Here is a 15432-nt window from a genome sequence, read left to right as displayed (position 1 = left end):
GCAGTGTTTTAGATGAGACCTTCCTGTTTCCTCTCCATGGGCAGTAAACCCCTTGGCACTTTTTGCATGAGTAGACTTCAGTGTCTGTGCCCGCAGGCAGTATTCCCTCTCCTTCACTGTGGTGCAGCGCACTGCACGCCAGCTGGCTACCACCCTCCTACACCAGAGATGACTGCGGTTCGGTGGTTCTGCCGAGCTATAAAGCCTTTAGAGATTAAATGTACTATATTTTTGTCCCCAGGGAACCATTTGGCTCTTTCTTCTGCTACTGTAATACCATTAAAAATAAATCGTAGATCTGATAATGCCCATGAGATTCAGATTAAAGTGGATCACATGGTGCTTTCTGAAGACAAGACAGAGATCTCTGAGGTGGCCCTGACATAGAGAAGCTGGTCATTGACCACGGGGTAGTGTCATGGCAGACTCTGAAGCAGCACCTGCAACAAGGCACTGAGCGACAGCTGCCTCCCATCCCTGGACTAGTCGCTGGTATGTTTCTTTCTCTTCCAGGTTATGATAGACGTTGGGGGGGCATATCCAGATGGAAACAGCTAACGAGTTTATTTCTGTCTTGCTCCTGATTTGGGTAGCTCCGGGTTTTGTGATTCTACAGCTTCCCTTTTCCAGTCAGGGGAGTGCTGATTCAGACTGCCACACCACCTCTCTGGGCCTATCCTGGCCAGCCTCTCAGTGGGTCATGCAGTCACATAGCACTCTGGCAATCCACTCGGTCTCCTCTCTGGTCCTCTGGGCTGGCCCAAGACGCGGTCCCTGCCCCCTCAGAGGAAGCAGCATCATAAATGCATTTAGACGAGTTGTCCCAGTAAACCAATGAAATCCTATCACCGGGCAATGACACACCCGGTGTGTTAAGCCTAGGACGCATGTAGGGTTTTCAGCAATCCCGTATTACAAGGGATGTCCCTTATTTAAATAGATAATTGCCTGTCCTGTACTTAATTTCCATACAACAAGATCAGGAGTTGCTGGGTGCTACAAAAGCAGCAAGAAATATGCCTGGCGAATGTAGGTGAGGACTGCGTATTTATTATTAATAATGATGATAATAATTAATATTGGGAGGTGGGGTGGGGGTGCTAAGAAAACAGTCCCTTATTTTTTACATAAATGTTGTCAACCTTAGACATGGGTGATTGAGCTATCCACACACATTGAGGGTTTCTGGTGACATCCTGTAATCCTGAGAACAAAGCTCAGCTCACCTGATCCTTGGGAGAGATAAATTGAGTCAATCACAGTTTCCCGGGATTGTGGTTGTTTATAACAGAAGGTTTTCATCACCAGATTTTGACACAATGCATGTTTTTATTAAAATCAGATCCAAATTCTTCCCCTGGCCCTGATCCTCATGAACCTCCCTCCCCACCATCGTGGCCTTATTCCTTTACCATGAACATCCTCACCTAATGCCTTACAACCCTGGCATGAATCCTACTGGTCCAAATTCCCATGCTATGTACCCTTTAGTGACCTTATCTTCCTGCCATGAGATCCTTCTGCAATGATCCCCTGGCTAACCCTTAGTCTTGCCAATAGCCCATTGACCATGATCCCCTCTGCCTTAAGGCTCCTGCTTTGAATTCCCCCTCCCCGTTACTCTATTCCCCCTGCCCTGATCCCAAAAGAGGAGATGGATCATTTGATGATTACCTGTTCTGCTCATTCCCTCTGAGGCACCTGGCACTGGCCACTGCCAGAAGACAGGATACTGGGCTAGATGGACCTTTGGTCTGACCCAGTCTGGCCATTCTTATGTTCTTATGATTTCAGATTGCTTTGCATAAACTCATTTGCATGTCAAGGCTATTAATGAACAACCCCATGGCTGTGAGGCCCAGAGTATGGGACTGGGATATCAGAACTGACCTGGCCTGTCCTACGCTTGACAGTTATTTGTATAGTTCAGTCTCATTGGCTGAAACGCTGTGAACATTGATCTGGCTGTTTCTCTTTCCCCTGGCTGCGAAGTCACCACATGAAATGCAGTTGTCTGATGACATCACAAACCTAGGTGACTTCTGCTCCCTCCATTATTAAAGCCACAGACACATGCACGCCCAGAGATGATTTAAGTACAGATACTTCTGTGACTCACTGTCACACTTTGCATGGTGCCTAGGCTAAGACAACTGCTACAGAGGATGGCACAACAGTGGACGGCTCAGACAGCCCTGTCACAGAAGAGATGTGACCTGTGCTGGAGCTAATTTGCAGACTGCTACTTCTGTTGGAGTCTACAGCACTTCAAAAATGCCACGGCCGCTTTTCCCCTCAGGAACATTGGAGAGGGCCTGTCCACAGTCCCAAGGCCTAGCTAATGAGGAGGAGGAGGAACCCATATGCTGTTACCCGCATCACCCGCCACCTCCTCCAGACCATACTAAGAGCCTCATCAGCCCAGGGGACAATCATCTGGAAGATCCAGAGGGAGCCATTCCATTTTCCTTAAAGGGATTTGTAAAAACGAAAACTCGTGGCACAGCAAAAGAAGAAGAGTCGAAAAATAGAATGTTCGCAAAGAAATTGGCCAGACACAATCTAGGCCTTGAAGATGACTCCTTATCTCCAGAAGCACTGGGCTTGAGCTTGGAATTTCAGGAACCATTTTACAAAGACCTGGAGATGTGTGATACCTTATCAGATGATGAGGATGATGACTGGGGTGGGAGCTATCATCACCCTGCCCTTGAAAAAGCCCGTAAGTCCAGGTTTGACAGCATGTCACCTTGTAGCCCACACGATTCTTTATATCACAACACAGCCAGACAGTTGGGAATTGAGACATTTGCTCCCTGCCTCCATCCCAGCAACTTGTATGTTTCCTGCACAGCTCATGACAAGGCACCTGAAAGTTGTGCTCTTCATGAAGAATCCATAGGAGACAGGGAGTATCCATCTCTGCAGCTGAGCTATGCAGAACTCAGAGAGGAGAATTCCATGCTCAGGAGGAAGATCAAAAGTATCCAGAGCTTCTCAGAAAGTCAGACACGCATGGTGAGAAACCTGGAGAGAAGACTGAGAGCCAGTGTGGTCAAAGAGGAGAAAGAGGCTAAGGGTTTAGAATCCATTGTCCATCAGGCAGAACGGAATCTGCAGGGGATGACCCAACGGGCCCTGAAGGCAGAAAGTAAGGCTGCAAAGCTGAAGCAGGAGATGTCCCTTCTCCAGGTGGAGCTGGAGAGCTTCAAGGCAGAGAATGACGTGCTGCGTGCAGGCCAGTCTGCCAGCCTGGGGGCAGTGCAACAAAATGTAGACGTTGCCTTGCAGAATCTCTGCCAGGTTATAGCCAATGCACACTTGTCAATCAAACAGCTGGTCTCAGGAACGGAAATGCTGCATTTTGTGGCTGACCTCCTGAAATCCATAGACAAGATTTCTGAAGTCAAAAAGGAAGATGATGCATGAAACAGCACTTACGGGGCTCCCACCTGTGAGTGTATAGACTGAGATCACATTGTTCCCAGACTGCAATCAGTAATGCAATGTTTGCTTTCACATGCTGAAATGTTGCGTGTCTTCAAATAGGTGGCCTTTATCCTTCCCAGAAGTACTTTTATTGTAATTAAATATGAATTTCATGTACTAATGGAGTGTTAGCCTCCGGTGCTCTGTTTCAATAGTGCAGTGCTACAGGCTGGGAGAACCAGCTCTTTGTTCTGTCCTCGACAGAGGTCCCGTGTCGAGGTATTTTACAGGCTTTGGGCTACAAACCAGAGCCCACATTGGGAAGGTGGTGGCACAGAGGCTCGGTACCAGCAGAAGGCCCTGCAGATGCACTGGCTGACTCAACCAGAGTTCTTTCACGGGAGCTGGGGCAGAGCACGCCAGAGGGGGCTGTGTTATCCTTTATCAGATAGCAATCTACACTCCCACCTGGCTTATTTGTGCTGGCTGGCATAGAAGGTGGCTGGGCCTCAACTCTGTGCACATCTCACCTGTCCCTCTCCCCCTGCCCCTGTTGGTGGCTTGGGGAATGGAGGGAACCAGAGTTCTGGGCATGTTTGCATAGGGTTACAACGAAGGGAAAGCTCCTTATACCCTCTTAGCACTTCCCTTGAACTCAGGGTCAATCACAGTCTGTCCCTTTAGATGCAGAGGGTTCCTCTCCCTGGAACCTTTACATCCATGCATGGATAAGGACGAGAGGGACTTGCTCAGTCATCTTTATGAATTTGTTAAATATCCAAGTGTGAGCTGAGACAATGTCCCTTTCTTCACACTACTAGCTCCAGTGCGGCCTAACTGTGTGTGAAAATGCTTTGATTTCCATGTCCTTGTCCCATGGCAGAAAGGGAAAGTGCTGAGATTTAGCCATCACGGTAGCTGTACTATCTCAAGAAGGGGATGCTCCTCCTCCCACTGCTAGACCTGCGTGTGTTGATGTGGCAACCCTAACTCTGAATCTCCTACCTATTGCAGTTTGCTAAAGAATATACAGCACAGGCAGTCTTGTCCTTGCTCTGGTGGGACCATCTCCAGGGATGAGGGGGGATAGTCTCCATCACCCTTTAGCTTTTCTGTTGGGATTAGATTATCAACCACAATTCTGCTGCAATTTATGCAACTGCACAATTGCATTTTACACAGAGGGCCTCATCTATTTTACTAGAATTTTCTCAACAGCCTTTAATGCTCTTGGCCACCAGGGAAAGGTGGCAAGTCTCCAGCCCCTGATGGAGCTGGGTGGGGTGGCTCTAAAGTGGCTGTGTTTATTTCTGCCCAGGTAGGCTAAGAGGGTAATTATGGACAATTATTTGTCTTCACCTTGAGCCCAGCCAGTAGAGTACCCAAGGTTCTATCATGTCTTCACTGCTGTTCACTCATGATTCCATTCTGTCCATGCTCCTCTTCAAGTGGCCATGTATGGATGGTCTCAGATACCAAAGTGCCTGAGCAACATTTTTATCTGGCTGTGAGGCAGCTGGTTGAAACTCAGCCCAGCCAAGCCAGAGGTGGGAGGAAGTGTTTTGAGGAGCTGGCTTGTGGTTTGTCCATGTTCATTATTCAGGGAGTGTGTCCACCACTAGTTAGCCAGAAGCAGAACCTGGGGATCACCCTTAGCAGCGTGGAACTCCATTTTGCACCAGTGATCAGAAGCGGCTATTACTGTCCCTGGCTTAGAAACCCAGATGTTTCGCTTAGACTTGGACCGTGACCAAATCATCCACCATGCCTTTCTCACATCCAGGCTAGTCCACTGTAATGTGTTCCTAATCGCGCTTTCCTTGAATTTGCTCTGGAAAAATGGTTGCTTACTTGCTCCTGATGATGGGAGTGGGCTGGTTATGCCTGCATTCTGCAATGGCTGCCAGGAACCCAAAGAGTACAGTGCAGGATTAGCACTGGTATACAAAGCCCTTCCTCATCTAAGAGTCATCACCCCTTGCAGTATGTTACTGCAGCTCCAGTCAGCCAGGACAAGTTGATTCTTGTCCTTCGGGTTCCTGGTTCTTTGGTTTAATCAAGACCAGGCCAGGGGCATGGCTTTCTCAGTCCACTGAACCCTCTGCAGCTGGTTGTCTACCAGAGTCCTTCCTTGGCTGTTTTGGGGCATGTTGTAAGGCCTGTTTATTACTGCAGCCTTATCCCTATCTCCGGATACCTCCTGTGTATCACTTTGCTTTTTTGTATCCGTTAACCACTTTCCTTCTCTGTCTTTGGGGTGTGTTCACTAGGAAGCGTTCCCTTTTGCCTGGGGTGGTGGAGGTGGTTTGCCTGAAGGCTTCTGAGCTCCTTTAGCCCTTGTTTTTGGTGTATTCTGACCATCTGATCTCTAATCACCATGTAAGCTTTTATGTTACTGTAGTACATAATGCTAGGTGCCTTAGAAAAGTGCTAAATCATGGGTTCTTGACCTGGGAGTTATGACTGACCTGCCCTTCCCATATTGCTAACTGGGAGGGGAGACTGGGTTAGGTACACGGGAGCCTTGGGGGCTGTGGTATGGCAAAGGGGGTTGCAGTATGGTGATTGCTGGGAACTGCTGTACTGTCTGTATAAATCAGTTCTTTATACCTGTTTTTACAACTAGTGGATTGAGACCAAGTCTTGGCGAGATAGAGCAACATTATGAGGCCTCTCCTGAGTGATCACAGAGACCTGGGAACTCCACGCTCTGCTCGCTTGGCCAGGGACTGCTCTTTTTGGTTGTCATGTTGATGGGATTTTCCTTTGTTGTTTGTCTCTAAGGTGTGTGCTCGGCACCAATCACAGGTATGGCTGGAGCCACAGCTCATCAGGGGTGGGTCCCAGCCTCACCTGGTCCCATGTGAGCTCCGCTGTTTGAGACTCGTGACACGTACAACTCCCACTGCATTTCACGATCTGAGATACCCTGATGATAAAGCGAGCCATGGGTAGCGTCCGAGTTAACAGGTGAGTGACCCTTTCTCAAAGGCTGTCATCATCCTTGGGATTATGGGATTCCTTGCCCAACCCCTTCTCCCCTCAGCGGCATGTGTGTCTCTTTAAATCTATTCCAAACTACACCTCATCACTCCCCACAGTGTCAATGGCTGCCAGGCCACACCTGCTCCGCTTCTCCACTCCAACTTTATGGCCCTTTTCCCCTGCTCCCACCTTATTAGGAATGTGCCACACATATGTGAGGAGTTACCAGTTCTCAGCCAGATCAGTCCCTTTAGTGGAAAGGGGAAGCAGATGAGGGGAAGGTGACGGGCTGAGGCAGTTGCCCACCAAGAGGGGAGATGAATTACAGATTTCTGCCTGTAATCATCAGGAGATAAATGCCCACCTTCCCTAGACCTCACTTTGCCCTTCCCAAATGAACGGAAGAGGGTGAATGATTTGAGAGATGATTATTATCGCCTTGAAGAGACCCCCATGTTTGATTCATGTGGCATCTCAGGAACAGTTAGAGACGGGGTCAAGGAAGCCATCTTGGAGAACTCCAGATGGTATGCTAACCTAGGGAGATCAATGGAGTACAGAGACGGTCCTTGAAGGAGAGGCACTGAAAGCCAGGATGCCCCCTGTGGGCTCCCTCCTCCTGAAAGTCTATCAACTTAATTCTACCAATGGTCAGAGCATCCACTCTGATTATGGGATCAGGGAACAACTGTGATGTCATAGAGAGCCTTATGTGACCTAACAGTAGCAGCTTTCTTCCTGACAGGGAGCAGGGAAGTGGTTGGGATATTCTGAGGGAGAGGGGAGCGTGAGAGCGGGACAAGCAGCTCTCAGAGAGAGGGAGTTTCTCACAGGGAATCTGCCAGCACTTTGGCTGTTGTTGATCTCTAAATTACACCTTTGGCTCTGGATACAGGATGCTGGGAGCCATGTTCGTTGCTGTGGCAACAGAATTGTCCTGAACTCAGGAAGTGTATAAACATTGTCACAGATGCACAATTAGATCAGTGAGGAGAAGGCAACAGAAAATAGAAACTTCCAACCTTATATAATTCAGGGCCAAAATGTTATAAGATCCCAGGCCCTTGTGCTTAGTCTTCTCTGCTGGCTGCATCTGCACCTCATTGTAAATTAAGACTCGCGGGGCTTTGAGGTATTTTCTCAGAGTTAAGGCAAGTCAAGATTTCAGTGCTGTGAGCTTCCTCACAGTGGAGTTCAGTCAGGACTTGGGTAGAATGAGTTTCCTTGCAGCAATGCTCTGCAAAATGTCCAACCAGGGATCCACCAATCTTTAGAGCCCTGCGTGGATACAAACACGTGTATCTGCATCCAAGCTGTAACCCGCACAATTTATCTGCGGATATCCGCAGATTTGCAGGTCTCTACACCGGGGGCCGGGCTGAGGCTCTGAGGTACCGCACCCCCCCGCCCCACCGGAGCCCAGTCGGGGAGAGCCACGCAGGCAGCTGTGAGGAGCCCGCCTGGAGTTGTGGACCCTCCACCTGCCCTTGGCCAGGCGGGGAGTCTGAGGGGCGGGGCCACAGCCGGGAGCTGCTCTTAGGTCCCCCCCGCATCACGGGCAGGTGGAGGGTCCGCCACGGCTCCTCACGGCTCCCCAGTTGGGCTTCACACGGCCTGGCCTGGGGAGGGGGGTGACCTGGGGAGCTGTCCGAGGGGTGCTCGGGTCCCCAGCCCAGGGCAGGTGGAGGGTCCGCCGCAGCTTCCCTCAGCTCCCCGCCTGGCTCTGACTGTGGCCGGGCTGCTGCTCCGAGCTGGCCGGAGCCAGAGAGCTGTGCTGGCAGCTGACTCCCTCCACCTGCCCCGGGCGAGGGGCCCAAGCAGCCCCCGGCCCCTGTCCCTGCCCCGCAGGCCTCCCGCCCAGGACAGGTGGGGCAACCCAGGCTCCCCACAGCTGCCCGTGTGGCTCTCCCAGACCGGGCTCCAGTGGGGGAACGGGGGGGAGGGCCCAGAGCCGCAGCCCAGCCACAGTAAGAGCCAGGGGGGCAGCCACAGAGGACCTTCCACCTGCCCTGGGTGGGGGGCCTGAGCAGCACCTGGTCCCTGCCCCCCAGACCCTGCACTCAGTTCCTCACAGCTGCTCGCCCGGCTCTTACCGTCAGAGCCCTTTGTGGATACATTTGCATCCACATCCGCGCTGCTGTCCATGGACATAAAGCAGAAACTTGTGGATTTGCAGGGCTCTACCAATCTTACTGCCTGTCTTGGTAGAACCAGCTGGGGAATCCAGTGTTGTGAACTTCCTCATGACAGTGCCCTGTCAGGACTCCAACACTTCCTCACAGCAGCATCCTGACAATGCCACAGAGGACCCAGACAGTGCCAGAGGAGGACTCGTGCTCTTCCTCAGAGCTCTCCCTTGGCAGTGCCCAGCAGGCCACAACTTCAGTTGTTTCCACTTCTTCACAGCAGGGCTTTGTCTCTGAGAGCATGAGCTTCCTCCTGGGGAGCCAGTGACCCTGTACGTGCTCAGGTTCCCCCCCCACACACACTCTTTTTGTTTATACCTCAGCAGTTTTTTTTCTCTGAAAGGTACAGCATTGTCTCAACTGAAGAGGATGGGCACAAGGTCTCTGCTCTGGGCAACATGAATGGGCACAGCTGGAATGGGAAAGGACATGTTCCCAGGCGGAAACGCCGTAACCGTTTTGTGAAGAAGAATGGCCAGTGCAACGTGTACTTTGCCAACCTGAGCAACAAGTCCCAACGCTACATGGCCGACATCTTCACCACATGTGTGGACACTCGCTGGCGCTACATGTTTATGATCTTCTCAGCAGCCTTCCTGGTCTCCTGGCTCTTCTTCGGCTTCCTCTTCTGGTGCATTGCTTTCTTCCATGGTGATCTGGGTGCCACTGGGGTGGGCGGTGTCCCCAGTACTGCAAAACCCTGCATCATGCATGTCAATGGCTTCCTAGGAGCCTTTCTCTTCTCGGTGGAGACACAGACCACCATTGGGTATGGGTTCCGTTGTGTGACTGAGGAGTGCCCGCTGGCCATCATGGCAGTAGTGGTCCAGTCCATCGTGGGCTGTGTCATCGACTCCTTCATGATCGGCACCATCATGGCCAAGATGGCGCGGCCCAAGAAACGGGCCCAGACCCTCCTTTTCAGCCATCATGCTGTCATCTCTGTGCGCGATGGCAAACTGTGCCTCATGTGGCGAGTGGGAAACTTGCGGAGGAGTCACATTGTGGAGGCTCATGTCCGGGCTCAGCTCATCAAGCCCTACATGACACAGGAAGGTGAGTACCTCCCGCTGGACCAGCGGGACCTCAACGTGGGCTATGACATAGGCCTTGACCGCATATTCCTGGTGTCCCCCATTATCATTGTCCATGAGATTGATGAGGAGAGCCCACTCTATGGAATGGGCAAGGAGGAGCTTGAGATGGAGGACTTTGAGATTGTGGTCATCCTGGAGGGGATGGTGGAGGCCACAGCCATGACCACCCAGGCTCGCAGCTCCTACCTGGCCAGTGAGATCCTCTGGGGCCACCGTTTCGAGCCTGTGGTCTTTGAGGAGAAGAACCGCTACAAAGTGGACTACTCACACTTCCACAAGACCTACGAGGTGGCTGGCACCCCTTGCTGCTCAGCCCGGGAGCTGCAAGAGAGCAAGATCACTATCCTGTCTTCTCCGCCACCTCCTAGTGCCTTCTGTTATGAGAACGAGTTGGCCTTAGTCAGCCAAGATGAAGATGAGGATGAGGATGAGGTGGAAGTGGGGCCCGGGTTAGGAGGAAGCACCAAGAAGGATGGAGGAGTCATCCAGATGACGGAATTTGGGAGTCACTTGGATCTGGAACGGCTACAGGCTACCATCCCCCTGGACACCATCTCCTACCGCAGAGAGTCAGCCATCTGACTCCTCCTGCCTTTCCATTCCACGTCTATTGCCCACCATCTCCTTCTCCCTTTCATTCCAGTGCTTAATTGAACTATTCCCCAGAGAACCTCCTTTGCCTATGTCTCAGCCCCTGAGCATGTACAGTGTGAGACATGTTCATGTTTCCAGTGGGCACAACCCACACTGGAACAGACTTCTTGCAACCAGATGGGAGAGCAATATGTGTATTTTGAACTCCCACATTGACAGCTGATGTGAGGGAATGCCCCCACAAGCCCCACCACTGTTTGGGGCTGGAACCATGGGAAGACAGGCTTGGACCCAAAGCAATCACCTCAGTACAACCGTTGGCCACTAAATGGGTCCAGCTTGTTACCAGGGACGAAGTAGGCTATAAATGTCAACCAAACTGGGAGGCCAGGAGAATCTGGGGGTCATGGGGAAAGAGTGAAAAGGATCCGGGAAGTGGGGTGTATTTTGCATGTTTTTTGCTTGTTGTACATGATATTATTGTATATAAAACAGATCAAGAACCAAAATCCATATTCTTCCATTTAAAATCCTAGATCAGGAGTCAAGGACTCAGTAGCCCTCTTGACTCTCTCTCTGGCCCTTGGCATCCTTGACTCTCAGAGGCAGGTTGACTCCACCTACCCATCCCAAGTCTCCCTTGGTTCTTTTTAAAAACTATTCCCGACTTTTCCCAGAGACACCCACCAGAGGAGGCAGAGCTCTGTGTGTGCAGAGGGAATGTTAACTGGGGCAGTGTCTGGATGACAGACAAATGACTCGTTCAGGACAGTGGTTCCTCCACAAACTCTTTCCACCTCCTCTGTCCTCCTCCCTCTGTGAGCAGCTGTACAACTGCTGTACAACAGCTGTAACTATTTATTTTTAAAAAGAAAAGGAGTACTTGTGGCACCTCAGAGACTAACCAATTTATCTGAGCATAGGCTTTTGTGAGCTACAGCATGAGCTGTAGCTCACAAAAGCCTATGCTCGGATAAATTGGTTAGTCTCTGAGGTGCCACAAGTACTCCTTTTCTTTTTGTGAATACAGACTAACATGGCTGCTATTCTGAAACCTATTTATTTTTAATAAAGTATAATGCCCCAGGGGAAGTCTGGAAAGAAGAGAGAGAAAGAGACCCCATGGCTGAGGTAGTGTGCAGTATTATTACTGCTAGGATCTATTTGATATTTATATTGCAGTAATGCCCGGGAGCCCCAATCAGGGCCACATTGGCCTAGGTCCTGGAGATGCCCATACGAAGATGGACCCTACCCTAAAGAGTTTGCAGTCTAAGAACACAAGTGGCATATGAAAAGTGTTGGGACAGGGATACCACCCATTATATACACATAAACATATCCACTTGGTATAGCACTCGGTGCCCTTCGGATGGGGGCAAGGCCACCTAGAGGTTGATGAGCCTCCTAGGGGAGAGCGGGGTCTTTTAGCTCAGGCAGGAGAGGTTCATGCATTAAGAACCACAGGTCCCAGGTTCAATCATATTGCCAATAGCCCACCCAGGGTTACAGACATATTCATTGTATTATACATGTACATACCTTTGCTTAAAAATTATGATACGTGAAGTGTCAGCTATGCCCATGAGGAGATCAATCCTGCTCTTGTTGAAGCCAATGGGAGTTCTGCCAGCGACGTCAACAGCAGCAGAATTAGAACCTTAGTGAGCAGCAGGCCAAAGCACCAGATCTATCTAAAGCTTTCTCTTACTTCAGTAAAGTGGTGTGCTCTTAACTTGAGTTAGCTAACTGGACGTATAATCCTAGTGAACACAAGGCACTTTATAGTTGTCACACACATTGGCAGGTTGAGTTAAAGCCCACCCCTGCCATACTCTTTAATTCAACCTGCAAACTTGGAAGAAGACTACAAACTGCTTTGTCTTCACTAGGATTTTATCTCAAGTTCATTAACTCAAACACACCTTTTTTTGGTCGTGAAGACAAGGCCTAAAAGAGACTGTCTTGGAAGTTATCCCACTACTGCCACCCAGTGATTTATTTATACAGGAGGAAGCCAGGGAAATCCTCCCCCTACTAATTGTCTCTTCCTTGGTTCTAAGCATTCACTAGCTTCCCAGCCCAAGGAGATGTATTTTCCTCTTCTCACTAGGCCAGAGCCTGAAGTCATTACTCAAGTTTTGCTCAGATAAGATTCTCACTGAAGTCAAGGGGAGTTTTGCCTGAGAAAGGGTTCCAGGTCACCAGTTATATTACAGGCATGCTTACTAGGTAGGTGAAGAAATGGGGGTTACAGCAACTATTGGTAGGTTTTATTAACAATAGCAAAAACTCCTCCATTAGTGGGCATATAAAATATGTGCAGAGAAGGGGGGGGGGAGTGAGGAATCTGTGAGTGCACTGCACTGCTGCTTAGTGGTTCAGTGTGGCCTACGGGAACTATGGAGATGCTTTCCACCCAGGAAATGGAAGCTGTGGAGACAGTCCTTCAAAACTACAGAGAAAAAATACAAGAGAGAAAAAACAACCAGATTGACGGAATAGCTGCTCTTGGTCCATACAGCTAAACCCCATGGGAGAGCAGCTGCTTTACATGAGAGAATGACCTCCCACCCCATCTCCTGGGGCACCTATGACACAAGGAAACTGGAACAAAATACACATGTAGCATGACAACATTTGTAACTGGTACAAAATGGGGGAAGGGAAGGAGGGAATGGATAGCACAGGGAGTAGAAGAGAGGAGATTAGGAGGAGGGGATGAGAAGGAGAAGCTTAGGGAGCAAGAGTAGGAGAAGGATGAAGTGAAAGTGGGGGGGATGAAGGAATAAGAAAGATGAAGGGAGCGAGGTTGTGAGGGGATCAGGGAATAGGTAAAGGAGAGTTAGGAGGAGGAGAAAGGAAGGGGGAGTAGGTGAGAACCGCCAGGAATGAGGAGGAGGAACGAGGGTAGATGTGTAAATGGTCCTTCACCCACCTTCCTAAATAGGTCAGCAATGATTCATTCATACCTCCCCCCTTGGAAGGTACATATTAGTAAATGTGCGTAGGAGCCACATAGATTATTGTGTCTCTAATGGATTTTCCCATCGCTAGCATGACATGCACCCTCATGTACCACTTGCTGATCCATGTGTGTCCCTGTCCCTACTTCTCCTCTCTTCTCTCCCAGCTGCTAATTAATGAAGGGTTTTGTTTGTTTGTTTTTCCCCTTGAGGGCATAAACAAGGCTCAGTATTGACCTGGCTTTTAATATAGCTTTCAGAGGCTTGTGCCTGTCGCTGGGGCACTGTACTGGAAACAACTAATGGACCGAGAAGGAAGGACTCCCTGTGTGAGGACACAGAAATCCAGGACACACATCCACAGACTGGGGAGGTGTACACAGGGAGAGGAACCCACACAGCTGTGCACCTGTGTGCCATGTAGCAGTGTACACCAGAGATAAGGCAGTGAGTGTGCAGACACAGGATGCTCACAAGATCGTCATGTGTCTGCATGTGCACAAGACTCTGCACATGCAGACATAAGGATGTGCACAAATACGTACACGTGCAAACATGGTGACATGAGTGTGTGTACAATGCTCAGTGCACGCAGACATGCAGCCTTAGGGGAATGTGAAAATGGTCTACGTGGGCAAATACATCAATATGGGGCCCTGTGCTCTTTGCACAGGACTCAGCTTGAGCAAACGTTGGTTTGGGCCTGTGCACACAGCTATCCATGTGCACACATACAGAGAAAGCATGCACACAAAGGTCTATGTGTGCAAATGTATAGAGATGGGGAAAGTGTGCAATACTCTGATGTGTAAAGATGAGGTGTGTACAATGCAATAAATGTGCAAGCATGCAGAGGCAGAGGTGTGTACAAGCAAACATGTAGAGATGGGGTAGGTAAACAAGGCACTACACCCGAATTGACAACTCATAGCATTCAGGTATTGGGAGTATGGCCTCAAAAATATCATAAGATCGGCTACAAATCGTGAGACTTTTAAAAAATAGTAGGTTTGGGGATCATTTTATTTGTCTTCTGGTTTCTGTTTTTATATTTTCTCTGTAACCAGGAGGACTAGAAATATACTTTTTAAAAAATGAAAGCTGAGAGTCTCATTGAATCACATGATCCGAGCAGCTGGGGCTTTAAGGAAAAAAACACCAAATATTGAGAGACTCGCAATCAAACTGTGAGAGCTGGCAACATTGCCACACGTACAGAAAGAACAGAAGAGAAAGCTGAGGGAGACAGATGGAAGGAATGGTGGAGAGAAGAAGGAAAAGAGAGATGAAAGGAGGAGAATGAGCTCCTAATTCTTCCTCTCTTTCCCTTTGCTTTCACATGACACCCTGCCTTGCTCCAGCCCCTCCATTGCACCACGGGAGGGAGTGCCTCTCTCGGGAAAAAAGGGAAACTGAATGCCCAATGGTGAGGTGAGTGCTCTCTCCGGTGGAGTGATATGGAGTTAAGACAGAAATAAGATCTGCTACCCTCTAACCCCCAAACACCATAACCACAGTCACAACTCAACCTCAACTCTGGGAGTGCAAAGCCAGTGAAAATGGCATCATTGAAGCCCTGTGGCCTGGTAAATATATGGAAACCCTGCAGTCTGGCCTATGGTGTTGCCATGGAAACCAAAACCTTACTGAGTTGTTATTATTTCCCTGGAGAACTCTTAGACCAGGGCATGACACCCTTGAGAAGGGCTCCCATATGTCCCTAAAAATGAGGAGGGTGCCTGTTTCCAGGCCTTGCCCTGGTCACCCAGGGTTGCAGCCAACTCCCACAATTTGTTGTATTTCTTAAACCCCCAGCTCCTGGAGTCTTGTGAATACCTGAGAGTCTCTGCTTTCATTTTAAAAACAAAGTACAGTACGTTTCTATCCCGCATGGTTGCAAAGAAAAGCTTGAAAACTAGAGACTCAGAAACAAGATGGCAAATAAAAAGATCTCCAATATTTATTATTTTTTTAAATCTTCAGATGTTGTGGGGCCTGACTCATGCTACTTCCATGCTTGGAGTTTCTTTCACTGCTTGTCCCTGTTGCCTGTACAAAAACTGTCTGGTAGTGATTTGTGTAACGCCTGCAGACTGGCCGCCTGAGTGGGTGATATTCAGGACAGCCTGGTGTGGCTGGGAGCGTGTGCACTTTAGGAACAATGTATCCCCCCTA

At 49.5% G+C, this 15432-nt stretch overlaps 2 protein-coding genes across 2 annotated transcripts; both read left to right on the top strand.

The window, feature by feature from the left end:
- Positions 1-2274: 2274 nt before the first annotated feature.
- Positions 2275-3429, top strand: LOC144259373 (endosome-associated-trafficking regulator 1-like). The gene has a single exon (XM_077807587.1). The coding sequence runs from the start codon at positions 2275-2277 to the stop codon at positions 3427-3429; it is 1155 nt and encodes a 384-aa protein (XP_077663713.1).
- A 2932-nt stretch (positions 3430-6361) lies between these two features.
- Positions 6362-10279, top strand: KCNJ4 (potassium inwardly rectifying channel subfamily J member 4). Its single transcript, XM_077807586.1, has 2 exons — positions 6362-6399; positions 8944-10279. The coding sequence occupies exons 1-2, from the start codon at positions 6362-6364 to the stop codon at positions 10277-10279; spliced, it is 1374 nt and encodes a 457-aa protein (XP_077663712.1).
- Positions 10280-15432: the final 5153 nt, after the last annotated feature.

The sequence above is a fragment of the Eretmochelys imbricata genome, chromosome 1, assembly GCF_965152235.1.
Source record: "Eretmochelys imbricata isolate rEreImb1 chromosome 1, rEreImb1.hap1, whole genome shotgun sequence".
NCBI lineage: Eukaryota > Metazoa > Chordata > Testudines > Cheloniidae > Eretmochelys > Eretmochelys imbricata.
The sequence above is the reverse complement of the archived record's forward strand: the minus strand, read 5'-3'. Positions and strand labels throughout refer to the sequence as shown.

Coding starts and splice junctions, on each gene's coding strand:
- LOC144259373 (XM_077807587.1), top strand. CDS start 2,275: ATGCCACGGCCGCTTTTCCCCTCAGGAACATTGGAGAGGGCCTGTCCA.
- KCNJ4 (XM_077807586.1), top strand. CDS start 6,362: ATGATAAAGCGAGCCATGGGTAGCGTCCGAGTTAACAG. Junction 6,400..8,943: donor GGTAGCGTCCGAGTTAACAG/GTGAGTGACCCT, acceptor TTTCTCTGAAAG/GTACAGCATTGTCTCAACTG.